Genomic DNA, 26,960 nt, shown 5'->3' with positions numbered 1-26,960 from the left:
ATTATTCAATCATCATGAATGATCAATGCTACTGGATTACAGTTCAGTTGTTTCAGATATTTCTTTCTAGCTATCCTAATAAACTATAAACTAAAAATAAACTTCTACATAATGCATAAGAATATCCTCCAGAATGACCTCTCAACTCTATTTGAAATCTCTTAGCCACTGAAACTCTATTTTTTTCCATTTGTTTTCCCAATTTAATCAAAGATTCTTTCTCAATCCTACAATACCAGGGCCAGGCTGATTTCTGGGAGTCATGTCCCATGTTTCTGCAGAGACTTACAACCATGGGAGTCATGTCCCAGGTAGGGGGAGGGTAGAGAACTTATTTGTAGAGCTGGCTTATAGAGAGAGACCATATTTTTGCAACAAAAGAATTTCTCTGGGAGTGGCTCAGGCATAATTATAAGTAGATTCAGCTTCTCCTTTGCAGGATTATGTCTAATAAGGGCAAGCCACAAGATCACAGGCTGGGCTTATTAAATTGGGAGTTCCAAATGCTTGAAAGAATATCAGCAATCCTGCATTGGGGAAGTTTAATATTTACACATTTTCCCCCCATCACTCAAGAGGACTTTCAAATCCTTTTTATTTTCTGTGCAAAATACTATGGGATGTATTGGGGTATAATATTATCCTGTGTTGAATAACAAGACCTCATTATCTATTTTTATGTTCCATGTAATTACAGTTGTTTAAATGAACTATCCATACATGTTAAATTAGATAGTTAAATTAGATAGACAATTAGATAAATAATTAAATTAAAATTACTTAAATTAAAGAAAATTTAAGTTTTGGATCAAATAAAGATCTCTTCCTCTGGTCTCACACAGAAGGTGAAGTTTGAAAATACAGTCAATATCATCCTTTTCCCTGTATTCTGATTTACCTTATTCTTGCCAAATACATTTCATTCATATCTCTAATTGACATTTATCTCTTTTTTAGTTTCTTTAGCCATACTGTTTGGAGTAATGCTGACTTTCAGAGTTGCAAAACTCTATCTCTGACTCTCAGGTGTCACACAAGTACCCAAAGTTCCAGGGAACTACCAGGTTATATACAAAAAGTTCAGCATTTCAGAATTTAAAAATAATAGTTAAAACTCAGGAGTAGATGTGACTGCTGCAAGAACTTACAGTCTAGTTACTTTTACAATGAGCCTTGTTGAACATTCTGTAATTCTCAATCATTGATTGTCCAGTATCTGCCCATGTTCTATTCCCTGATAACCTAGGCTCAAAAATTTAATTGTCAGCATTTGCTCATTATAGAGAGTTTATATTAGTGAGACCATAAAATAGCTATCATTTTTTTCTGGGTTAATTCATCCAACATAGTGTCCTCAAGGTTCATTCACTTAGTTGCATGTCACACATATTCATTCTTTCTTTCCACTTCTCAATATTCCATTGTCTTTATGTACCACAGTTACCTCTTCCTTTCATCAGTTTATCCTTTTTTTTTTTCATTTTTGTTGAGATTGTTCAGACACCATACAATTATCCAAAGATCCAAAGTGTACAATCACTTGCCTCTGGGTACCCTCATATAGCTGTACATCCATCACACTTAATTTTTGTTCAATTTTTAGAAACTTGTCATTACTCCAGACAAGAAATAAAGTGAAAGATAAAAAAAAAAAGGAAAGGAAACTCTAATCTTCCCCTATCCCTAACCAACCCCCCTCAATTGTTGACTCATAGTATTGATAAAGTACATTTGTTACTGTTTATGAAAAAATGTTGAAATATTACTAACTGTAGTATATAGTTTGTAATAGGTATATAGTTCTTCCCTATATGCCCCTCTATTATTAACTTCTAATTGTATTGTCATACATTTTTTCTGGTTCATGGAAGTGATTTCCAGTATTTGTACAGTTGATCATGGACATTGCCCACCATAGGATTCAGTTTTTTTTTTTTTTTTTTTTTTTTTTTTTTTTTTTTTTTTTTTGATATTCAAGATCTTTATTGATTTAACTGTAACAGCAACCATTGGTGAGAATTTAATGTTTTTCTTAATTTCTAAACTGCTGGTTTTGAAGGACGGTTAAAAAACAGACAAACAAAAAACCTATCATGGAATCACACAGAACTGCCTCAAAGACTGCACAGTGCCCGCTGCTCTCCATCCACAACAGTGAAATGGATGGGAGAGGTGAGGGGACAACCACACCAGGGAGAGGAAGGGAAGACCAAGGGAAGTGCCAGCAGCTTCCACTTCTCCAGTTAGAATGATGGAAGTGGGCCACTGGTGGCACTAAGGTGGGGAAGGGCATCTTCTTTGTAAAATACTTTAAAGACACCTAAAATGGACAACCAAATCTGTAAGTGTCCTCTGGGCTCTTCCAAACACCTTCTTTAGGGTTTACCCTCTGGGGTAGCAGAGGGCATCCTCACCCAGGTGGAGAGATGGGCTCCAACTTCAGGTGAAGGAAAGGCACTGGCTCACAGTACTCAGTGGCTTGGATACAGACGCTAGGAGCAGGATGGCTCACTCACACAACCTGCCCGTCATCTCTGCTCTATGTAGTGTTCCTTCCCACTCCCGTGGCTTCAAGTAGAAATTACCCTTGGCGTGGGCCTGGATTTTTTTTTTTTTTTAAGATTAAAATGAAGAGGGAAGGGATACACTGAGGGGCTAGCATGGATATTCCACACTAAATTCATAGGATCCTCTAAGCTTGAAATGCTCAGGAATTTCGGTTTTAAGCACCAGCAAGAGCTCCATTTGGAAGTTTCAATGTGGTCAAATGATTATCAAGCATTGCAGCATCTCTTTTGCCAGCTTCCCTCACTTGGAAAGGTAGCAGAGGGAGAGTTTAAACAACCTGGAAAATGTTTCATTTCAGTAATATTTTCCACCTGGCATCCGTGACATATAGTTTGATCTGCCAGGTTTGCAGGCAGAGGTTAAGCAAAGAGGAAGTCACAGACCATCTGAACAGGGACTCAAAGACCTCTCCTAAGTCTAAGCTCTGACAAAAGGTATCAACTTCCAGGACTAGCCCAGAGAAAGAAATTTAAATTCCAGAGGGTGGGAGAGGTTAAGTGAATGATTAATTGGAAAAATTAGTATGAGGCAACCATCTTTACAGTCTTGAGCAAGAAATTTCTGTGAACTAGTCTCAAGAAAACTCCAGTACTAAACCGAAACCCATTACTGTTACAGAAATGCTTCTGGGGTATAAGGATTCTAAAAAGTGTGACCCACTGTATCAAGATTGGATTTCATCTTTTCTTAAAAGCTGAGAGGTAACTAATTGTGGGGGAACTACTCCCCCTTCATAGTCCAGACATAAATTGCCCTCCAAAAGAAACAATCCTTCTTTAAAACAAAGACTACCCCCTCCCAGATATCAAGGGTGGGTAAGTGATTGGATTTCGCAGATTAATAAATAGCTGCCCATATGCATGTAGTCCAGATGACATGCCAAGAAGGGAAAGTTCTGAACCAGACAGAGAAGAGCAGTAGGGCCTCCTCTAAAGGGGAGTGCAAAGGGGGAAGGGCCCTGGGCTTCAAGCAGCTAGTTATCAAGAGAGGAAAAAAGATTCCATCTCCGGGACATTGCTGCCAACAGGTAAGCCCCTTACCAGGTGTCTTGATTCAAAGCAGGCATTAATTAATATATACTAGCTGAAGGGTGGACTCCCAGGGTGAAACCCATCAGGTTGCATTCTAATGGAAATGTGGGACTTAACATGTTAAACTGGGAAGGTAAGGTCTAAGAGTACCAAAGAGCTGGTAACCCCAATAGAGGAGAAAGAAAGAAAAAAGAAGACCATTCAGAAGGAAAAACAAAATCCATCTGAGGTCCTTTAAAAATGAGTTCCTTTCTTCTGGGAGAAGTACCTTTCTTATAGCTGCCTCAGCAGTGATACCTCTTATCAAGTACACTCTAAAGCAAGCAGGACTACAAAGAGGAAGAAGCTGGGAAGAGGCAGAGCCTAAATATAAACAAGAATTTGCATCTTCAAGATGTCTGAAATATCTAAAATATCTAAAAACTTGGTTAGGAATGGGTGCCCAGAAACATGTAGCAGACATTCGAAAAGAATTTGCTGAACTGACAAGTCTCATTTAAATTTCTCTTGAGGATTAAGACAAGACTGGTTCTCTTTGATAGTACATTTCCATCAGGAAGCCAGGAACGAGGTAGGCACGTGGGGTTAACTTGCACATTGGATTTAAAGGAGCAATCAAGCACAACCAAACATTTTTAATTCCCAGATTTCCCTACTTTACTGAGAAGTTGTTTCTTGGGTAAGAGACCTGACCTATCTATTTAAGCTGGTGTGGTTGGAAAGTCCATGTACCAGGCACTGACTCCGGTGGGGACCTGGCTTCCCAATACCATTATCTGTTTCATTCTGAATCTAAACTGTTTTCCTTTCTTCCGCCCAATAACCTAACATCGAATTCACTGTGCTTCCTTTGCTTGACAATCTGGACTCCAATTAAATCAGCTTTAGTGGCTCAGCTGTTAGGATCTATTCCCCTTTCTCTGTCAATTCCTAGCCATTACTATAAGTGACACAAAGCCTAGGACTTGCAAATAAGTGTCCTTGGGTTGCTGGTAGTCAGCAGATGTATTGATACTATACTTCTGGGAGTTGCCCTTTCTTGCCATCCCTCTCAAAAACAGCAGATGTATTCTGGGGAAGACAGAAAGCCTATCTTCTATCCCAGTTTGGTGACCACATCTTAAAAGAATTGTTTTCAGTAGTAATATCTCTCTCAGCATATCATTTAGTTTAAACGCACCTCCCTGTTGACCTGGTTTTGTCCTGTTGGGGACAGGGTGTCCTGCTGGAGACAAATTCTTTGATACTGCCCCATTAAAGAGGCGAAGGATAATTCCCCTTCCCTCGAGTATAGGCTGGGCTTAGTGGCTTGTTTCTAAGGAATGGAATAAAGAGAAAGGGACTGTTATTTTGGAGACTATGTCATAAAAGGCACTGCCCTCTTTCTGGAGGACCATGTGCTCTAGGGGAAGCCGGCTGCCATGTTGTGAGGACACTCATGTTGCCCCATGGATAGACACACATGATGAAAAGCTGAGGCATCCTGCCAATAGCCATAAAAAGAGCTTGGAAGCAGATCATAGTCTCAGAGGACTGCAGCCCCAGGAGATCCTGTGCCAAAACCACAACACTAAGCCACCCCAAACTCCTAACTCACAGAAACCATGAGGCAATGTCTGCTGTTTTAAGATATTAAGTTATGGGGTAATTTGTTACACAGCAATAGATAACTAATACAGATGGAAGAACAAAACCCTTGACTTGGAAGACCAATACCTAAAGCCAGTTTCTCTACACCTGTGTTCTCAAGAACAATATACCATTAAATCAAAATATGAGGAAGTAGTACACTCAATGAACCACCCCCTAAAGACAATGCATATCTCCTGCAGGAATGTGGAGAGAGGTCATTTCTCACTAAGACTGATTGCCCCAGAAGCACAGAAACATGGTTTCCTCATAAGAGAAAAGTACAAATGGTAACTGAGATTTTAAGAACCTTCTCATTCAAATGGTACCCTGAAGGTGTTCCCCAAGAAAAAGCCAAGATAGATTATTCATTTAGGGCTTCACCTGTCAGTTTCCTGCCAAACATCCAGAAGAAAACCAACTAATGGACTCCAGCTTGCCCTGAAAATGATTTTATAAGGCATAACACAAAAATGACATCTATTGTAAGTTTATCTCTTGCCTTGTGGAACCATTTTTAAAGTGCTGATTTATGGCAATCCCAGCATCTCTAGTAGTGGTAGCCTCCAGGAAAGAACTGCAGCAAGCAGTGAGGAGGTCCATGCAGAGAAGAAAAAGGGATTTGGCCACTGCAGTCATATACAGCTGGCACTCCGAAGAATTACTAGAAACCTATGTTCTGATTAGGGGGCAATGTGCAGAAATTCCCCAAGAGAGGGCAAAATGGCATCTTGATACTATTCAATGTCTTGTGTTTTAAATCCACGCATTCCCCATTGTTCAGAGATGAAGCCAAGTTTTCATTTGCAGGGGTAAAGATCAAGGGGACTTCTGCTAACTGATAAGACTGAAGTAGCTACTAGTTGTAGTCAAGATTCCACAGGATGCCCAAGCCAGTGTTTGAAGAATGAAAAGCTCCATTCGCAGAATCAAGCTCCCCAAGTGCCAAAGAGGTGCTGTCCTGAGCAAGCTTCTTATGCAAATTACAGTGCAACTTAAAATTTTCCAAGAGTATGTAAAGTGAAATTTGGATTTTAATTAAAATCAGAACAGGGATATATTAAACAAACAAACAAAAATACTTTTCTGGTCATCAAATTTTGGGACTCAAAGCATCCCCAAAACACTGGAGATCCAGCTTATTCCTGAGAGGCATCAACCATCACAAAAGGTTTTCACTGTTTGAACTACTCACATTTTGTAGCAGAAAGCACAAAAAAATTCCTCAGACATCCTTCTCCCTTCTAAAATGTATTTACAAATAGACTCTTCATGGGTCAAAAGAAAAATGGTTTTCTTGCTTAATCAATTGGCCTGTTACTCTCACCCTGATATCTGATCTCTTAGTAAGAGGGTCAGGGCACCAAATTCAACTAGAAATTCCAAAGACACCAGTGGCTACTTCACTGGTCTTTCTTATGTGGGGATGGATTTGTCTTTGTATGAGGGCAGTCACTTCTGAGATTATTGTGCCAGTCGACAGTCATAGGACAGCGGAGTAGGGAAGACAGAGAATAAAAAAGCAAAGGAGCAAGAAAAGAACGAGGCTTTCACGATCGACCCACAGCCAGGAAGGATAGTCCAGTTTCACAAACCACCCACTACTAACTCTAAACATTCACGCCCAGAACCAGAGGGGAAGGAGAGCGCTCCTGAGGGCTGGGGGACAAAGGCTGGTGACACAGAGCAGCAGACTCTTCCACAGACACTTCTCACCTCCTAACACTGGAAGATGTTTAATTAAAAAGTTGCTGTTCAGAGTTGTACTGAAAACATATCTAAAAATAGGTCTGTAGTCATTTTAAAAATAAACGGTCACTCCTCAGATAAGAGGAATGACACATATCAGATACCAACACTTGAGGTACCTTAGATGTGAATTTGAAAAATGGGTTGGCTGAGAAAAAGGAAGGAAAGGAGGTGTGTGTGTGGGGGGGGGTAAGACAGGGAAAATTCAGAGTACAATGGGAAATAAGAAAACAGGGAAGAACATGTTTATCAACCCATGCTTATCTATCCCAGCAGCCAAACAAAGCAGGTCCACAAAAGAAAAAGAAGTTCTGAAAGTCAATTTCAAATTCAAAATATAAGAAACTGTAATGCAAGGCAATAAACATCCCAATGCCCATTGGATTGTAAAACAGTGACTGCTGAGACTGGGTACTCAAATGGTTCAATGCTATTCAGAGGTCATTCTTAAGTATTATCCGGCACAACATTATCTCAGGCCTTATCCAAAAAGTGGAGGCCAAAGTGCCTCTCTCTATTACTTGGTATAGACCTGCTCTGGGAGCAGAGAAAGTCACCTGGATATTTCCGAGTTCAAGAGGACTCCGGAGCAATCAGATGGCAAGCAGAGAGGAATGGGAGAAGAGGAAAGAATAGTTGGTTACTAAGGCTTCCCTCTGATGTAAAGAGTTTTAAATTTTTTGCACAAATGCGCTAAGTAAAGAAATGGGAAGATGAACTATAGTACTAAAGATGCAAGACATTCCTTCCAGAGGAAGAAGGGGAAGCAGAGAGTAACGCTACCAGAGCTGCACAAACTGCTCTGTCCCTAAGGACAAACACCCCAAGGTCAGAAGGAAAGCAGCTCTCCTTTTGTTCATTATTTTTGTCAATAGTTTTAAAGATTCTGAACCCAGACTCCTGCAGGACTGAACCACAAGTGGGATACAGGAAGGTGAGACATGAATAATGTTGAACCCATCAAACTTCTGTATCCCTTCCCCAATTCCCCAGTCAGGTGGTTATTGGTAGGTTGTAAATAAGATTTGAGACAAAAAAAAAAAGGGTGGGTGGGGGGCAGTCTCAATGGAAAAATGACCAGGGGAGCCAGAATTTAACTGTTTTCCTCTGTGGGCTGCTTAGTTCTACAGAAATATGCTAAGGGCTGTCAATGTAATCTATCTAACTGGGAAGGAGAACACGAAACAGGGAGAGGATATGGTCAGATGAAGCTCATCTCATCATTTGGCACCGGAGGAAGAGGAGGAGGTGGAGAAATGCAAAGGGGACTGCTGGTGCTGCCTCTTCTGTCTTTTCCATGTTGATCCTGTTGGCCAAATCAGGTGCACACGTGTCAGTGTTGCTGCATTTCCTCTGATCCTTGCAGGAAGTCAGATGTCCATCTCAAACTGAGCATCATCCCCAACTGCATGCTTCCTGTCGTGATTGTTCAAGTTGTTTAAATTGTTTACTTCTACTTTGGAGTCTTCAATTAAGGTGCCAGGGCTAGTCACTCCTGGGATATTGGGCAGATGGCAGGGCGGGGTCTGAGCCATGGGAGAATTGCGACGATCCAACAGAAACTTTCTATCATAAATGATTCGGGTTCCTCCCGGCGTGGTGGAGAAGAGCGTCCCCCCGGGCGTGGTGCAATAGTCATGAGGTAGCTGCGCGGCGTCGCTGATGGGCACGGTGCGGGTGGGGATGGCGCGGCTCTGGCTGGGCTGGTGGCCGCTGCCGGCGGACGAGGACATGGCTCTGGACGCGGGCTCTCGGGCTTTGTCCGGCAGGTAGGCGGGCGGCGGCGGCGGCTGCGGGGCCGGGGCTGCTCCGGTTCCCCAGGCGGGCGGAACTACGGGCGCGGCTGGACGCGCTACACTCGTTCCTGGCACGCTCCCTCTCTTTCCCTCGTCCCGCTCCGCTCCCGCCGCCGCCCTTTCAGCCGCCGCCGCCGCCGCCGCCCGATCCTCCGGCCTCCGCCAGCAGCTTCAGCAGCAGCAGCAGCAGCAGCAGCGGCAGCAGCGGCGACGACGACAACCGGAAGCCAGGATTCAGTTTTATACATTCCCATCTTTTGACCTCCAACTTTCCTTCCAGTGACATTTATGACTCTGAGCTTCCCCTTTCCACCTCATTCACACACCATTCGGCGCTGTTAGTTATTCTCACATCTTGCTACCAACACCCCTGTTCATTTCCAAACATTTAAGTTCATCCTAATTGAACATTCTGCTCATACTAAGCAACCACTCCCCATTCTTAAGCCTTGTCCTATATCTTGGTACCTTATATTTCATGTCTATGAGTTTACATATTACAATTAGTTCCTATCACTGAGATGCTGCAATAATTGTCCTAATGTGTCTGGCTTATTTCACTCAGTATATTGCCCTCGAGTTTTTGTCATCAACTCATTTTTTTTTAATATGGTTTTGTTCACTCACCATACATTCCATCCCAAGTAAACAATCAATGGTTTTCTGCATGGTCATACATTTATCTGTTCACCACCTTCACCATTATCTATATAAGAGCATCTACATTTCTTCCACAAGGCAGGAGGGAGAGTCAAAGAAGGTAGAGAGGGAAAAGAAAGAGGAGAAAAAAAGACAGCTAGGAAGCAGCAAAAGGAAAATTAACCTTAAATCAAAGTAGAATAAAGAATCAGACAATACCACCAATGTCAAGTGTCTAACATGCCTCCCCTATCCCCTCCTCTTATCTGCATTCACCTTGGTATATCACCTTTGTTACATTAAAGGAAGCATAATACAATGATTCTATTAGTTACAGTCTCTAGTTTATGCTAATTGCATCCCTCCCCCAATGCCTCCCCATTTTTAACAACTTGCAAGGTTGACATTTGCTTGTTCTCCCTCGTAAAAGAAAATATTTGCACATTTTATCACAATTGTTGAATACTCTAGATTTCACCAAGTTACACAGTCCCAGTCTTAACTTTCCTCCTTTCTTCTGGTGTCTCACATGCTCCCAACCTTCCTCTCTCAACCGTATTCATAGTTATCTTTGTTCAGTGTACTTACATTGTTGTGCTACCATCTCCCAAAATTGTGTTCCAAACCACACACTCCTGTCTTCTATCACCCTGTAGTGCTCCCTTTAGTATTTCCTGTAGGACAGGTGTCTTGTTCACAAAGTCTCCCATTGTCAGAAAATATTTTGGGCTCTCCCTCATATTCGAAGAACAGCTTTGCTGGATACAGGATTCTTGGTTGGCGGTTTTTCACTTTCAGTATCTTAAATATATCACACCACTTCCTTCTTGCCTCCATGGTTTCTGCTGAGAGATCCGCACATAGTTTTATTAAGCTTCCTTTGTATGTAATGGATTGCTTTTCTCTTGCTGCTTTCAGGATTCTCTCTCTGTCTTTGACATTTGATAATCTGATTATTAAGTGTCTTGGGGTAGGTCTATTCATATATCTTCTGTTTGGAGTACACTGCGCTTCTTGGATCTGTAATTTTATGTCTTTCATAAGAGATGGGAAATTTTCATTAATTATTTCCTCTATTATTGCTTCTGCCCCCTTTCCCTTCTCTTCTCCTTCTGGGACACCAATGATATGTACTTTATTGTACTTTGTTTCATCCTTGAGTTTCCGGAGATGTAGCTCATATTTTTTCATTCTTTTCTCCATTTGCTTCTTTGCGTGTAGGCTTTCAGGTGTTTTGTTCTCCAGTTCTTGAGTGTTTTCTTCTGCCTCTTGAGATCTGCTGTTGTATGTTTCCATTGTGTCTTTCATCTCTTGTGTTGTGCCTTTCATTTCCATAGATTCTACTAGTTGTTTTTTTGAACTTTTGATTTCTGCTGTATATATGCCCAGTGCTTCCTTTACAGCCTCTATCTCTTTTGCAATATCTTCTCTAAATTTTTTGATTTGATTTAGCATTAGTTGTTTAAATTCCTGTATCTCAGTTGAAGTGTACATTTGTTCCTTTGACTGGGCCATAACTTTGTTTTTCTTAGTGTAGGTTGTAATTTTCTGTTGTCTAGGCATGGTTTCCTTGGTTATCCAAATCAGGTTTTCCCAGACCAGAACAGGCTCAGGTCCCAGAGGGAAGAAATATTCAGTGTCTGATTTCCCTGTGCGTGTGTCTTAGAAAATTGTTCCACCATTTGATGCCTTGGGTCACTGTGCTTTTCTGCCCAGCAGGTGATGCCTGTTAGCCTATAATTCTTGACTGGTGTGAGAAGGTATGGCATGTTCCCCCAGGCTCTGGGGTCTGGTTCTGAATGGAAAGGGCCCCACCCCTTTCCTCCTAGAGAAGACAGAGCCCCCAGGTGGAGGTCATTAGCATTTCAATGGTCTTGCTCTCTGCTTGTGGTGTCTCCACCCTTCTCTGCTTCACAGCCCTGGAAACTGAAAATGACTGGGGCTTTCTCCACTGAGCCAAAAAAGAAACAGATAGTCCCCTTCAGACCCAGTCCAAAGTAACACTCCAGCTCTCCCAGGTCAGTCATCACCCAAAGCCTCTATCTGTTTTTTGGGGATGCGTACCTGTAGTGAGCAGTTCACTCTTGCTACTTAAAACCCCAGTTGGAGCTCAGCTGAGCTATATTTGCTTGCTGGGAGAGAGCTTCTCTCTGGCACCACGAGGCTTTGCAGCTCAGGCTATGGGGGAGGGGGTCTCACGACTTGGTTCCACAGGTTTTATTTACAGATTTTATGCTGTGTTCTTGGGCATTCTTCCCAATTCAGGTTGCTGTATGATGAGTGGATGGTCTCGTTTGTCCCCCCGCAGTTATTCTGGATTATTTACTAGTTGTTTCTGTTTTTTTGTAGTTGTTCCAGGGGGACTACTTAGCTTCCACTCCTCTCTATGCCACCATCTTGCCCCTCCTCCTCATCAGTTGTATCCTTTTGACCAACTCCATTCATTGCAAACCATAGAAACTGTCTTTTGAGAAGTTCAAGTTTTGTAAAAACTACATCAGTCATATAAACTATATATTATTATCCTAATTTTGCAAATGAGAAAATCATGCCCAGAAGTTGAAATTAGGAAAGTTCCACAATTTCATAAGTGAGGCACTGCTGATTCTATTGTTCTTATTCTGATTTTCCTAATCCTGTATATTGAATTTATCATTAATTTTTAGAAATTTGCAGAATCATGAAGCACTGGGTAAATGTTTTCCAAATCAATTAACTGATATCCTTGTCTTTGGTTCTAGAAAAAGAACCTAAACATCATGGCATGGGAGAATCAGATCATTGACTTTGACTTCATCCTTTTGGGAATCTTTGATCCCAACCCCATCAACAACTTCCTCTTCTCTCTGTTGCTGGGCATCTTCACAGTGGCCTTCATGGGTAACACTACCATGGTTCCCCTCATCTACCTGGACTCCCAGCTCCATACCTCCATGTACTTCCTCCTCAGCCAACTGTCCCTCATGGACCTCATGCTCATCTTCACCATAGCACCCAAGATGGCCTTCAACTACTTATCTGGAAGCAAGTCAATTACTGTTGCAGGCTGTGCCACACAAATTTTGTTCTATGCATCACTACTTGGCTCTGAATGTCTCTTGTTGGCTGTCATGGCTTATGACTGTTATGCTGCCATTTGCCACCCACTAAGATACACTGATCTCATGAGAACCAAAATTTGTGGACTTATGGCTGCCTTTTCTTGGATCTTGGGCTCTACTGATGGTATCATTGATGCTATAGCTACATTTTCCTTCTCCTATTGTGGGTCACGAGTAATACCCCACTTCTTCTGTGATTTCCCTTCCCTACTAAGGCTTCCATGCAATAACACATCAACATTTGAAAAGGTTCTTTTCATCTGTTGTGTAGTAATGATTGTTCTCCCTGTAGTATTCATTATTTCTTCCTATGCTCATGTCATCCTGGCTGTCATTAGTATGGTATCTGGGGAGAGTCAACCCTAGGCTTTCACCACATGTTCCTCCCACCTTTTGGTGGTAGGAATGCACTATGGATCAGCTTTGTTCATATACATGTGGCCCACTTCTCATCATTCTCCAACCCAGGACAAAATGATGTCTGTCTTCTACACCATGCTCACTCCTATGCTGAATACCCTCATCTACAGCCTCCACAACACAGAAGTGGCCAGAGCACTCATGAAGATGTTAGGAAAGGGCAAGTCTAGAGAGTAAATTGCCTAATGATCTTCCTATTCTGCTTTCTGTTATTTACTTTAATGTCTCTCTTTTTCTGCCTGCCTCTATAATTTAGCATCTATTGTGTACAAATGTTAGTAATAGCATATTTATGGGCAACTATATAAGTATTCTATTTTCACACATAATTATTTCAAATATTTATTATGTTACACACAATTTAATTAGGACTACAATACATGCATTTTCTTGGAAAAGGACATTATTGGTTTAAAAATATATATCAGCAGTTTGTGGTGTATAGCTTGGTAGCAAACACAGTTCTTTTCCCAAGTTACAATCTCAAAATTTTGTTGAATCATTTGGAACTAATTTTGGAAGTAGAGGTGGTACACTGGGATTTTCTACATTTGCTAAGTATTTTATGGTGACATCTTTATTATTACAGGCTCTCAGAGGATGGTGGCATAACTTCAACCCAGATGATGTTTTTCAATTATCCCCTTTAATTTCTTCCATCACAAAAATATTAATTTTATTATGATATTCCAGATCTCAATCCTCTTTCAAATTGTCAAAACTCTCCTAAGCTCCATATAGTGATTCAAAAATGAAATATTATTCAAATAGAAAACAGTCTCAAGAGACTGAAAATTTACAAAGATAGATAAGTTAGGCATTAATAACTATAAAGGTTTTTAATGACTATGGATTTTATTGATATTCATGAGATACTTGAAGCTTTCTGTGTTTCTAAGATAAATGTTACTTAATAATGAGTGTATTTATATTCCCACAAATGAAATTAATTTAATTTCAATTGTACATTTAATGTGATCCCTCTAAAGGAATTGCTTCCTTCAACCATTTTGTCTTTTGGATTTTGTGATATCTTATTTCTTTCCTTCCTTTTTACCCTTTTATTTACCCTTTCTGCTAATTTTCATTTCTACACTCTTCTAAAATCTCTCTTTTGTCTCTGTCTATAGTGTGTCTTTTAGTATTTCTTGTAGAGTATGTCTCCTATTCATGAACTCTTTCAGTGCTGGTTGATCTGTAAATGTTTTACACTCTCACTCATATTGGAAGTACAGTATTTCTTGATATAGAATTCTGGTTAGGCAGTTTTTCTCTTTCAGTGTCTTAAATATAGCATACCACTGCCTTTTTGTTTCCATGTTTCTGCTGAGTAATCATTTGTCTTATCAAGCTTCCCTTATATATCATGGATCACTTTCCCCTTGCTGCCTTCTGAAGTTTCTATTTGTTTTTGACATTTGACAATCTGATTAGTGTCTTGGAGTAGGTCTATTTGGATCAATTCTGTTTGGTGTATACTGCGGTTTTTGGACCTCTAATTTTATATCTTTCATAACAGTTGGGAAATTTTCATTGATTATTTTTCTATTATTCTTTTTGCTCCTTTTCCTTTCTTTTCTCCTTCTGGGACAGTTATAACATGTATACTTGTGCACTTCATGTTGTCATTCAATTCCCTGAAATCCTGCTCATATATTACTATTCTTTTTCCTATCTGGTCATTTCTGTGTAGGATTTCAGATGTCCAGTCATCTAGTTCATTAATCCTTTCTTCTTCTTCTTCAGGTCTGCTTATTTATGTCTCCATTGTGTTGTTCATCTTTCTCTTGTGGCTTTCATTCCCATAAATTCTTCCATTTGTTTATTCAAGCTTTTAAGTTCTGTATAGACATCATGTGTCTTCTTTAAAACCTTCATCTCTTTTGCCACATTTTCTTTCAACTCCTTGATTTGAATTCAGAGATTTGTTTGAACTTCTGTAATTAGTTCTTTCAACTCCTATATCTCAGGTGAGATGTTACCTTCCTTTGAATGTCCCATATGTTCATGTAGCATGTGATTTCCTTGGATAGTTCATTCTGGAGGTTGTTTATCTTTTTGCCTAGGGTTTTCCTGTTGGTTGTCTTTGATCTCTACTTCTTCTTTGTTTTCCTTATCAACAAATTGTCAGGTGATATCTGCTCCCCAGTCTCCTTCCAAAAATCATGCACCCACAGAAGTCTTCCTTAGTGATGGATATTGGCATTGGGCACTCCAGCAAGTTCACTCTGTGTGATAAAACAAATCAAATCTGCTGGTTTTCAGTGGTGCTCTGTTTTATCCAGCCAGCAAGACCTAGCTTTGTTTTAAAGACCTGCATTAATAGTTGGGTTATCCATATTTCTCAGCAAAAGCAGGGCTGTGTTTCCATTCAAGTGTTATGGACCATTTCCAGTGGTACTAAGAAATGTCTGAAGCCTCTGTTTAAAAGTCTTTTATTCCTTTTCATTTCCTTGCTGTCCAGAAGATGGAGATGTTTGGAAACTTAATCAACCTCAGAAGGTGTTTTGTCTCTGAGCACAGGCTGTGTCTGCACCATTGAGCTAAAATTGTGGGATTTTTGTGACCTCACTTGGACAGTCAAAATCTGGCTCAATGTTGGGCCACAATTAAGTTGTGGCAAAAATCTCCCCCAGTTGACCCAGATATTCATCCATTCCCCAGACAAGGAAATGGCCACCTGCTATTGTTTCCATTAAGGGTGGGGGAAGAGCTTCCAGATCCAGGGCTTGAAACAAATCTCTGCTGATGTTTTCTCAGAATCTTTGTCCTTCAATTGCCTGAGCTAGAAATGTCCTCCTGTGTCCCTCAGGTCATCAAATGTTGGGGCATATCTTACTACTGTGAGAGATTTTATAGTCTGTATCCCTGGAGGGAGAGGTTCCAGCTGCTCTTACTTTGCCTTTCACATTTTGAGACTGCATGTGAAGATTTCTACCTGATATATTTTCTCTTTCTTCAATTTGGTATTTGCAAATTGCTTCTCCTGTCTATGTCTTCCTCCAGTGTTCTGAACAATTCTGAATTTTCCTTTCTGGGTTCAATCTCTGGAAAGAAGTTTTCAATAGTTGTTTACATCACCATGTTGAAGAAATCACCCCAAAACAATTTTCTTTGGTATTACAGATACAATAGGATACACCACACATTGAAATCAATAACAACACAAGAAAATAGGTAAAGTATTGATTTAATAAAATAAGATACTGGTGTGTCAGTTTGGGTGTACTGTGTCCCCCAAAACAAAATTATCATTGATGTAATCTTGTGGGGATAGTCTTATTAGTGTTGATTAGATTGGAATTCTGTGGTTGAGTGTCTCAATGGAGATGATTTAATCAACTGTGAGTGAAATGTTTGACTGGATAATTTCCATGGAGGTGTTACCCCATCCATTCAGGGTAGGTGTTAATTGGATCACTGGAGTAGCATAAAGCAGTTCACAGACAGAAGGACCGCAGAGTAACTGAGAGTGACATTTTTGGAGAGATCTGCAGCTAAGAGAGGGCAAAATGCTCCAAGAGAAACATCATTGAGAATGCCATTTTGAAATGCTACCTGGGAGCAAGCAGATGCCAGTGACATACCTTTCCAGCTAAGAGGCTTTCCAGATGCCAATGGTCTGTCTTCAGTGAAGGTACTCCATTGTAGTTGCCATATGTTGGACACTTATGGACTTAAGACTGTAACTGTGCAACCAAATAAACCCCCTTTATGAAAGCCGATCCATTTCTGTTGTTTTCCATTTGGGCAGCATTAGAAAACCCTAAAAACTCTGTACCCAGGTGTTGGTATATTATACATTCTCTATGTTATTTCAACATAGTTTTGATATTCATTAAAAGAAATGTTTTAAAAATGTCTTGTAATTTTTAATCCAAGTGAATTTTTGCCACCTTTTTATTATCACTAATATATAGCAAAACTAGTAGTATAATGCTTGTTTCATGGTTTTAATTCAAGTTATCCCAACCACTAAACCAGAATATTTAACTTCTCTCTAAATCACAAGTTCACATACCCTTCCAGGCCTAATCATCTGCCAGAAATATATCCCCAGTTAGCCTCCTTTCAGTAAAGGTAAAATTCTACAAAACTCCCCAACAGTTAATAACCTACTGTCTAGAGGATGATAGAATATTTACTGTATTTCCTCAAAAGTAATCATTACATTTTCATGTTTCTAAAGGGATAACTATCATACAGTTGCTATATATAGTTACCATTTTTCTCTGTCAAAGGTTATTTGCAGATTAATAGTTTTCTCTGAATTGAAGGAAATTTAGAATGAAGGTCATATATCACTATTTTGCAAATGTATAAATATACATGTTATCCCATATATATAATATTTTATTCCCATACATATACAAATACATCTATACAAAATATTAAGGAAATTGGTTGATTCATTTAGTATATGTTAGAATCTAACAAATCTACACACATATGTAGAACATGTATATTTGAACTTGGAATGAATTTTTTAACCCACAAAGCATAGTGAATTAAATATTTATTAAGAGATTCTACTTCCATGTCTGTCTGCTTTAAAAATGCACATCATCTTAGGTTTGGAGCAAATGAACTCCATTATGGAATTCTCCTCAGGTTAAGAACAAAAATTATTGTATGTTCCTATGTTCTATGTTCCTAAACATAAGTGAGTTGAAGCAGTCTGGGCACTTCTTGGGTAAATGTTCCTGAATCACTCATTCTGCCTCTTGACAGGAGAGTATCAGATGCCAAGAGGGACTACTGAACAGTATGTGAAGGATACCAAGGGGGAGAAGTCAGGGGGTTATTGATTCAGCTTGGCTTCCCTGTGTTCACAAACATTGTCCAAGGTCAAAGTAACATGGATACACTTAAATGTGAAAGACTACATATATGCTCTAGAGACATTTTAATTCATTCAACCTCCACCCAATTTGCTAGAATTTACAATGAACTCAGAGGTAACCAACTTGGTCAGAGGAGTTGCTGGTATTGAAACAGGCAGACTATTTAGAGCCCAGTTTTCTTTCTCTGACCATATACTAATCCAAATACAGAATTAGACATTATGAGAGTACGTTGACTCAAAATCTGCTTACTCCATACATTAGAAAATTCACTCAAATTAGCAGTAAATCAAGTTCATATTGATTTTTTTAAAATGTGTGCCCTGTGGTCCGATAAGTAATGGGATTGAAGGAGATTTTGGTTCTAGTGTAGATCTAACAGAGTTAAGCTGTTTGAAATTGGAAAAGCTACACATAAATTTTTGTTTCAATTTTTCCAACTGTAAAATATCCCTCAGTGAGGTGATCTGACCTAAGTACCAGCTCTGACACCATTTAAATTTCATCTATGAGAAACTTCCTTATACACATGAGTGCAGCTCTCTCTGAGTAACTCTGACTGCTGTGCAGAGCTCCTCTCCCTCCATTTATATCAGGGAGGGAAGATAGTGTTGGTGAACAAATACCAATAACTCAATGAGCTGCCTCATCTTCCAACCTCAAGCTGATGTTTGGTACCTGTAAACAGATTACAGTGATAAAATTACAATTAAAATCCTCATGGGAAATTACTTTGCTTACACGTTTCTTTGAGAAAATATTTACAAAATGTAATTACTAAGGGGAAAAACAAAAACTTTTATCAAAAATTTTTCTTCATGTTTTTTCCAGAAAGACACCCACTGGCCAGAATTATTGTTTACATAAACCTTGGTCATAAATTCCCTTTACAAAGCAGGAGAAAATCTGAGAAGTAAAAGAATAGCAATACCTTGATGAAAAAACATCTAGCTTCTCAATATGTATTCTGTTTCTGAAATAATGATGAAAAGTAATAATTCTGATGTCTACCACTTTTTATCACAGGAATAAAGTGCCTGATTTAATGTACACATTTGGTGGAGAAAAGCTGAGTTATAATATATAAAGGAGAGTATCATTTCTATCTGGTGCCCACAGAGCCTGGGCTTCTCTGGTCTGGAGTGGATTGGCTTCTGGAAATAAGTTCAGGGCATTGGTCTCAGGTGGAAATATAACTTTCTCCAGCACAAATTGGATAGTACCTAGTAAAAAGGATCCAGAATATGGGCTGAATGCTAACAGAACTCAAATTCCATGAGGAATGGTAACCATGAGAGATATGTGGGTTTTAATTAAGAAAGTAAAGTAACATCAGTTACAAAGTGGAAAAAATATATAATCTATAATTTCATGTTTCACAGAACAGTTTTGAAAAACTCAAAAATCTAATATATGAGAAAATAGAAAATATGATTATGTGATTTACTGCATTACTTTATCATTAGGCAGTTACAATGCCTACTCATTATGTCACCTCAAAGCAGATATCCAATTGACTTCACTGTTCTATCAGGCTATTTTCATATTGAAACTTAACCACTGGAAAATTATTAGCTTAATTATGATGTTCATCATGCTTCTATGTACCACAAAATCTATTTGTCCAATAATCAGTGATAGAACAAATGATGAATGAATTCTGTGTCTCACCAAATACAGTAGTTTGAAATTTTGAGAAATTGCAGAAATCTACCACAAAAATTGTAAGAGATTCACATTTTCTCTGTCCATTTTTTCCAAAGGAGAAATTGCTGCAGTATGTATGTTTTAGGAAATGGCAATGTCATGAAATCATGAATTTCAGCTTCATGTTTCAAGCCTGATGACAATTTTTCTGGTTTGCTAATGCTGCCATTTTGCAAAACACCACAAATGGATTGACTTTTATAAACAGGGTTTATTTGATTACACAGTTACAGTCTTAAGGCCATAAAATGTCCAAGACAGACATCAACAATCAGGTACCTTCACTGGAGAAGGCAAATGGCATACAGGTAACCTCTGTTAGCTGGGGAGGCATATGGCTGGCATCTGCTCTAGAGTTCTGGTTTCAAAATGGCTTTCTCCCAGGATGTTCCTCTCTAGACTTCTGCAGCTCCTCTTGAAAATATCACTTTCAGTTGCTTTTGAAAATGTCAGTCATGGGTTTTCCTTTTTACAAGGCTTTGGTAGCTTGATTAAGACCCACCCAGAATGGATAGGGTATAACACTTCCATGGAAATTACCCAATCAAAGGTGTTGTCTGCAGCTGACTGAGTCACATCACCATGGAAACACTCAATCAATAGGTTCCAATCTAATCAACACTAAACTTATGCTATAGCAAAGAAAGGCTCTTTTCAATGTCATCCTAGGGCCTTTGGGACCTGATTTTCCTACATAGTAGCAGTGTCTCCCTTGTGGATCAAGAGACTTTCACTTTTGAATACTCTCCATGGAGCTGTTGCAAACATCTCTAGCTCTACAAGGAATTTTCATCCCATCAATGAATCTTCCCTTTTATGTCTTGAAGAATAAGAACATGAAGACAGACTAATTTGGAAAACATTCCCAAAAGACACAAGGAAGTTAATAAAGACACACAATGCAGATTTACATATGGAATAAATGAATAAATATGTGTAAGTATATGTAAATCCAGTGATATCTTTGCCAAAATTGACTAATGCCAGTAAATGATAATGATACCAGAAGGTTTAACTCTCAAAGCAAAGGTTTAATAGTATACCACACAGACCCTCTCCATGTCACTCCTTCAGACCTGGGAACCACCAATCTGCTTCAGTCTGCTTTTCTTACTATGGTTGTGCTTGGGCTTGAGTGTTTGCATATTCTTAGCTCCTGGAAGAGATTAGAGCAGAGTCAGGAACTCTTATCCTCATTTCACAGCTGTGGACGCCACTGCTCAGGGAGTTTAAAGTTCTTACACAAATCTCCCTGGCTGGGAAGTCGGGAAATAGTGACCAGAAACCAGGACCAGGGTTCCCAGCAGAGCCATGTGACTGCAACCTAGTCCACTCACATGTGGTTGGGACCCTCCTTTCTGCCACTCCAAGCCCTTTCCTGAACCCTAAATGGCCTTTTCCATCTTTGACAGTGTTTGTCCAGGAGGTGATTATATATTGAGAACAGTCCAGTAAATGACAGTAAGCAAGTATTTTGCACAGGGCTTCAATATACCATCCTGGAAGTGATCCTCTTGATCTCTCTCTCAACAAGTTGGGGCACATGGCCATGTGGGAGGGGTTGGGGAAACAGATAGTTTCAGGTCTTGGTGCTTCTGCTAATGAGACAGGAAACTAGCTACTTTGGCAGGACCCTCAGTTGGGGCACCCATCCCTGGGAGGGACTTGTGAGAGAGGATATGAGGTGAGCATGGAAGTGTATGGGGACTTACACAAGGCTCACAAAAAAACTGGAATACTTACACCTGTTGATAGGAAAGTTGCAGGTCATTTTTATGGTTTCTATGAGTTAAATTGTATTTAAACCTCACCTCCAAAAAGTGTTTTGAACCATCTTGACCTTTTATTTCAAATTGAAGAAGGATTTGTTTCTCTCCAAGGGAGTCTGTATTTCTCACTCATTTAGATAAGGGATGTGCTCTGACCTGTCTTCCATTTTGCATTGACTGGAAGCTCAGAGCAAAATATTCTCCATTCTTGCTGCAAATACTCACCCTAGATTTCTGGTATATTTGAAACTTCCTTTGTTTTAAGAATTCCCAAGTTAGTTAAGTGTAATTTGTTATTATAAGATGTCTTTTCAAGGAGATCATATTCTTACTTTTTTTGCAAAGAATCAAAGGTGAAAGCTTTAAGAGTCATTAAACAGGGGGCATCAGAACACTTTCTCTCCATATGAACAGAATGGGGGTTGGAAGATAGACTTAAGAACTTTCCAGTATTTTTGACCGGAGGATGTGAAAATGAGAACAAGCCTGGGTGGGACAGGGGGTTACTGAAGGGATTTTTATGCACCAGTATCATTATGCCTAGGCAAATTAGGTTAGGAGGAAACACATGGGATCATCTGCTGGGCTTTTCCAGGCATCCCACAATATTCTCGGCTGCCTTCCCATGAGGCCATGACATGATGGTGAAGTGTCCAAGTTAGGTCTCCCCAGGAAACAAGCCCTGCACCCAGGACCATCTTAGTTTTTGCCATTGAAGCTAGGGTGGGGAGATGATTGGTAACTTAGGAAATGTTCTTTCATGGCAGGTTGAAGAAAATCAGCTGGAATGTGTTATGGAGGGGGATGTACTAGTCCTGACAAGACAGTCAACCTTGAATGCCCAAGCAAATTCAGTGGAGATGAGAAGAAACCATCAAAATATTCAGGTAAAAGAAAGTTGGCTTAAAAAGAATTCATTTAAATTCAATTCCTCCTTTGATCAGGCATCAGATGGTCACTCTTGTCACATTTGGGAGGTTGGATGGATAGGAGGGTGACCTTCAGACTGGTCATGGGCTTTGTTTGTTAACAGGGATGAAGAGGTTCAGATAAAGAGAGATATGGCTGACTGGGTGGTTCCCAGTGGAAGATGAAGAAATAAAATTGTTTAGGGGGTGGTTTTGAGATCCTGTGGAGCCCTGGGGTGCAGGAGGTGGAGGTACATAGACATCTTGGTGAATAAACAGGGAGAACCAGAAAAAGCCTTCTCTCAAGGATGTCATCAGGATCTTGGCCCAGGATATGGGTTGGGGTTAATGTCAACAGGGAATGGAAAATTCAGCCAGCAGACCTGATGTTCATCTCCAGGAACATGGGTGAAACCTGATTAGCAGGAGAAGGATAAAGGCACAAAGGTGTCCCTTAGCCAGCCTGACTAGAAACTGAGCCTCTTGAGCTCCTGGCAGAAAGGACATGTGTTATGGGTAGGAGGAAGGGAGGTTGATACCTGGGGCAACTTGGGGATATCAGTGAGGCTTTAGGTATATATTTCTGCTGTCTTACAGCAAAGTAGATTTAAACATGAGAATTTACTGGCTGGCTAATTTAGATTCCAGGAGCTGAAGGCCTGCTGGATCATCCCCTCCCTGCAAAGATTATGTAATTTACAGGATATCAAGTTTAAGGGTGAATATATCCCAAGGACATGCAACTTATGTGGAAAATGTTTGTGTAATTCCAGTATTATGCAGGGCAGCTTAATTACTTAGGCAAAAGTACAACTGCTATTGTTTTACTTAGAGGTTGAGTGTGTTTGGGGGATGTGTTGACAAGGGGTGGACTGCAATGGTAAAGTACATATGACAACTTGGTTAGGTGACAGTGTTCAGTTGTTTGGTCAAGGAAGAAATGATTGTGACCATGAAGGCATTTTGTGGATTTAAATCATTAGCCAGTTATTATATCTAACGCTTATTACATCTACAGTCCAAAAAAGCACACACACATATATTCTGTTTCTCCAGAAAACCCTGATTAATACTTTTACCAAGAAGCTCAGGTACAGGGACCTAAAGAAGAGCAGGGACAATATTTCCAGATTCTAATGAGTTTTCAGGACTTACATTTGACTGTTTTTAAGGCTAAGCAGAGAGCAATGCATGAGCCTCACCATGGTCTTATGGAGAGGTCCATAGAGTAGACACAGCTACAAGTGGGATGACTACATCTCCTCTCTATTCTAATTTGTGATCCTTAAAGGAATGAGTTCAGCAAGCCAAGACTATGACATGGAAGAACATAGAATACTGAGAATTGCCATTGCAAATAGATTCTCTCTGTACATCTGCACAACAGATTTACCAACTAAGAACAGTCCAAACCTTCCCCTGCATCCCTTTTCATTTTCTCCATAGTAACTTCAAAATGCAGTGGTCTGTAGGTACTTTGGTTCTGACTTTGATCAGAGTGTATTTGGTCCCTACTTTATGGCAGAAATTCAGAGAGAGGGATGTCATCTCCTCATCAGCTCCAACTTGTCTATTTCTCCTGGTCATTCTGTATTTGAATTTGTGCTATGTCTCTCTCAATGAACCTGTTGCACCAGGATTTAGCGAGTTTCTCTGCAGGGTTGTAATCATTTATGTGTGTCTGGGGGATCACCATCTCCTCTGCCATCTATCTTTCTGTGAACTTCAGAACCTCAAGAGTGCATTTAGGGAAAGATTGCCATATGTTTACCCAATCCATTTTTCTCATGTACTTCAGTCTACCTTCCATGAAATTCATTTGGTCTCTCAAACTTAAATTTCCTTTTGTATTGAGGAAACTGTAGCATCTTCATTCATCTTTCCAAGTGGAATATTTCCAAGTCATTTCCATGACATTCCCTTTCTATCATTGGCTCACCCAAACTCGCATAAATGTTCATTAGTAAAAGTATCTCCACTCTGGAAAGCCCAATCACAAGTTATGCTTACTCTAACATCAGTATATTTATCCCCCATATTCTACCATATTACATATTTGATTCAAATATCCAGTAAAGAAACTGGATATTTTTTTTTCATTTTTCCTTATATAACAATTATTTTCTTGTTTATGAGAGAAGTTGTGGTTTGACAGAAACATTCTGCATAAAATACTGGATTACCATACACCTCCTCACCACCAATACTTTGAATTGGCATAGAACATTTGTTAGAATTGATGATAGTACATTTTTATAATTATTATAATTACTTGGAGTATATGGTTTAATGAAGGGTTCACCATTTGTGTAGTATTGTTACATAGACTTTTCAATTTTTTCTGTTACCATATATACACTTAAACATTCCCCCTTTTAATCATAATGAGTTATAAAATTCAAGGCTGTTAATTACATTCACAATGTTGGGCAGAGCATATCAACACTGAATGCCCACCAAAATCCCTGTACCCATTCAAAGCAGATTACTTGGGACCTTCTGGATCTACACCATCAGATTGCTGATGGTTTCATATTCTTAAATTGTCTTCTTCTGGATACTCTACTGAGTAACCAGATTGTTGGGTATAGTTCATAAATGCCAAGTCTCCCTGAATGCTATGGGGTGGTAAGGACCAAGAAGGAACATGGGCTAAGATGAGGCTTGTTTAAAAGCCTATCATCATAACTTTGAGGCCATGATTCTCAAAACATCCTCTCTTGTATAGTGACAGAGGGATCTGTTTCCCAGAAAGATGCCTGGGTGCCACCCCATACAAAGAAAATCAGAGTCACTGAAGGATGGATTTCTAACATGGCAGTTTTCAAACACTTTCAGGTGATTCAAATGTATAGGAGGTCTGATATTCAGCTGCTTTCAATAAGCAGACAAGATCTTGATCTCAATTAGTTTACAGAAGAATGGAAAAGAGGTACAAATAAACTATGTCCAGTCTTCATAGGGATCAAAGAGAACACCATGGAAAGACCATGAGAAGCCTCAAGGGAAGTGAAGGCATTCCATGAGAAGAGAATTTAACTGAGAGAACACATATTTTTGGTTAAGTAGTGACCAGTTCATGTATGTAAAGAAACTACCAGGGTCAGGGAAAGAAGCAAAATGGAGCAGGCTTGCAGAGGCCCTAGACAAACCAAGATAACCAGCTGTTACTATTTTGGTTCATTTTATATATATATATATACATCTATCACATGCAGGTACTGAACATAATACTGTGAACAAATTGAAAAAATCCCTGGGTGTCAGATTGTGACTTGAGGCATCAAAAACAGAAGTGTACATGCTACATTCAATACATCCTCCTCATTGCACCCTGTAAATATGGGTGTATTCACCCATATTTTGACAGTATGTGCAACTTCCAAGACCAAATTAAAATATTAGTGGATGTTGTATCAAAAATATCCCTTGTATTCACAGACTAGAGGGGGATTTTCAGGGGGTGTGGCTAGGAGTTGCAGTCCAGAATCCTTTCTAAGGTATTATCCTCAGAAACTAACAAGAAAAAGGGAGATGTGAATGAGGTTTTTTCCCCTTGAAAACAGAGAGAAGACTGTGGATGTAGAGACAGTTGATGAAAGAAACTGTCCTTCATGCTGCTAAAATTTGCAGCTCTGAAATGGTGGGTCATAACTACTTTCCCTTTTCCCAGCTATATAACTGCAGCTCACTGAGGCAGAGCATGTGGGATGGGACTAGCTACTGAATGGGCAAGTGCAGGCATGGGAGCTCAGCCCCCTGCAAGGGTGCATTATTTGGGCATAGGGGGCAGTAAAGGCCAGGCCTATGACTTGGCTTCCTACTTGCATATGCCCAATGACATTTCCTCTATCCTGGACACCTGGAAGAGCCAATACTCAGAAGGCTTCCATTTGTCAAGGAACTATCCCTGCCTCAAAGTGTTAGTAGGTTATATACATCTCAACATGCATGTTTTGGAGCTGGAAGCCCATGTCTAATTTCTCTTTGCACAGCATGTGCATGAGGACCAAATTTAGATAGTGTCATAGGGTGATGAGTACTGCAGATGGCTGCATGTAAGTCTGGAGGAATGTATGGGCAGGATTACACTGGCATTGGATGAGGAACAAAGAAAAATCAGTCATCTGATAGACTTCAGTATGGGGGGCCTTTTGGACTGGAGATTTGGGGCTTGGGCTTCTCTTTGTCAATAGAATCACTTTGATTTTGCAAGTACATGTGGGAAGGCAGTCATGTAGGAGAATACTTTTTTCTTTTGTAGCTCCACTGTCAGCCCCAGAGATGTAGCTAGAATGGTGCTTAGAGAGCTAGCTCCTTATGAGCTAGAGTATCAGCTGTAGACCTATTGATAGCAGGAATTCCAAGCCACCATTTAGAGTCCTGTAGAAAACTCTTGTAACAGCTCTAGAGCAACCTCTCATTTACAGCAAACTCAGGAGCTAGAGCCAGCTCAGGCACCTGCTCCAGCTAAAATTGCTGTGTCACAACAGGATAAACTTGAGCAAAATTTACTTCCTTCCCTTACCTAGGGTGGTAGTTTTTCTTTTTTGGTAGTTTTTTTCACATGGTATTTATGGTTTTATTTTTGTCCCAAAATACCCATAAAGTTAATTTACTATTAACCATTTAAAAATATGCATTTCATTGGCAATAGGTTCCCTTATAATATTAGCTTTGCTAACATATCTATTGATATGACCAGCTGTAAGGTTTCTATGCCAGCTCCAGCATCAGGTCTAGCACCAGCTGAAGTACTAGAACAAGATTCAGTAGCAGTCCCCATGCTTAAGTCAGCA

The 26,960-nt window shown here is 39.8% G+C and overlaps 1 protein-coding gene and 1 pseudogene across 1 annotated transcript; one reads left to right on the top strand and one right to left on the bottom strand.

Moving 5' to 3' along the window:
• Positions 1 to 2,552: 2,552 nt before the first annotated feature.
• LOC119532504 (eukaryotic translation initiation factor 4E-binding protein 2) lies at positions 2,553 to 8,994 on the bottom strand. Its single transcript, XM_037834976.1, has one exon. The coding sequence runs from the start codon at positions 8,708 to 8,710 to the stop codon at positions 8,348 to 8,350; it is 363 nt and encodes a 120-aa protein (XP_037690904.1). The 5' UTR covers positions 8,711 to 8,994; the 3' UTR covers positions 2,553 to 8,347.
• Positions 8,995 to 12,171: 3,177 nt separating this feature from the next.
• On the top strand, positions 12,172 to 13,110 carry LOC119530829 (annotated as a pseudogene).
• The last annotated feature ends 13,850 nt before the right edge of the window (positions 13,111 to 26,960 follow it).

The sequence above is a fragment of the Choloepus didactylus genome, chromosome 4 (genome assembly GCF_015220235.1).
Source record: "Choloepus didactylus isolate mChoDid1 chromosome 4, mChoDid1.pri, whole genome shotgun sequence".
Lineage (NCBI taxonomy): Eukaryota > Metazoa > Chordata > Mammalia > Pilosa > Megalonychidae > Choloepus > Choloepus didactylus.
The sequence above is the reverse complement of the archived record's forward strand: the minus strand, read 5'-3'. Positions and strand labels throughout refer to the sequence as shown.

Excerpts from the sequence above, each read along its gene's own strand:
- LOC119532504 (XM_037834976.1), bottom strand. The coding sequence starts at position 8,710 with ATGTCCTCGTCCGCCGGCAGCGGCCACCAGCCCAGCCAGAGCCGCGCC.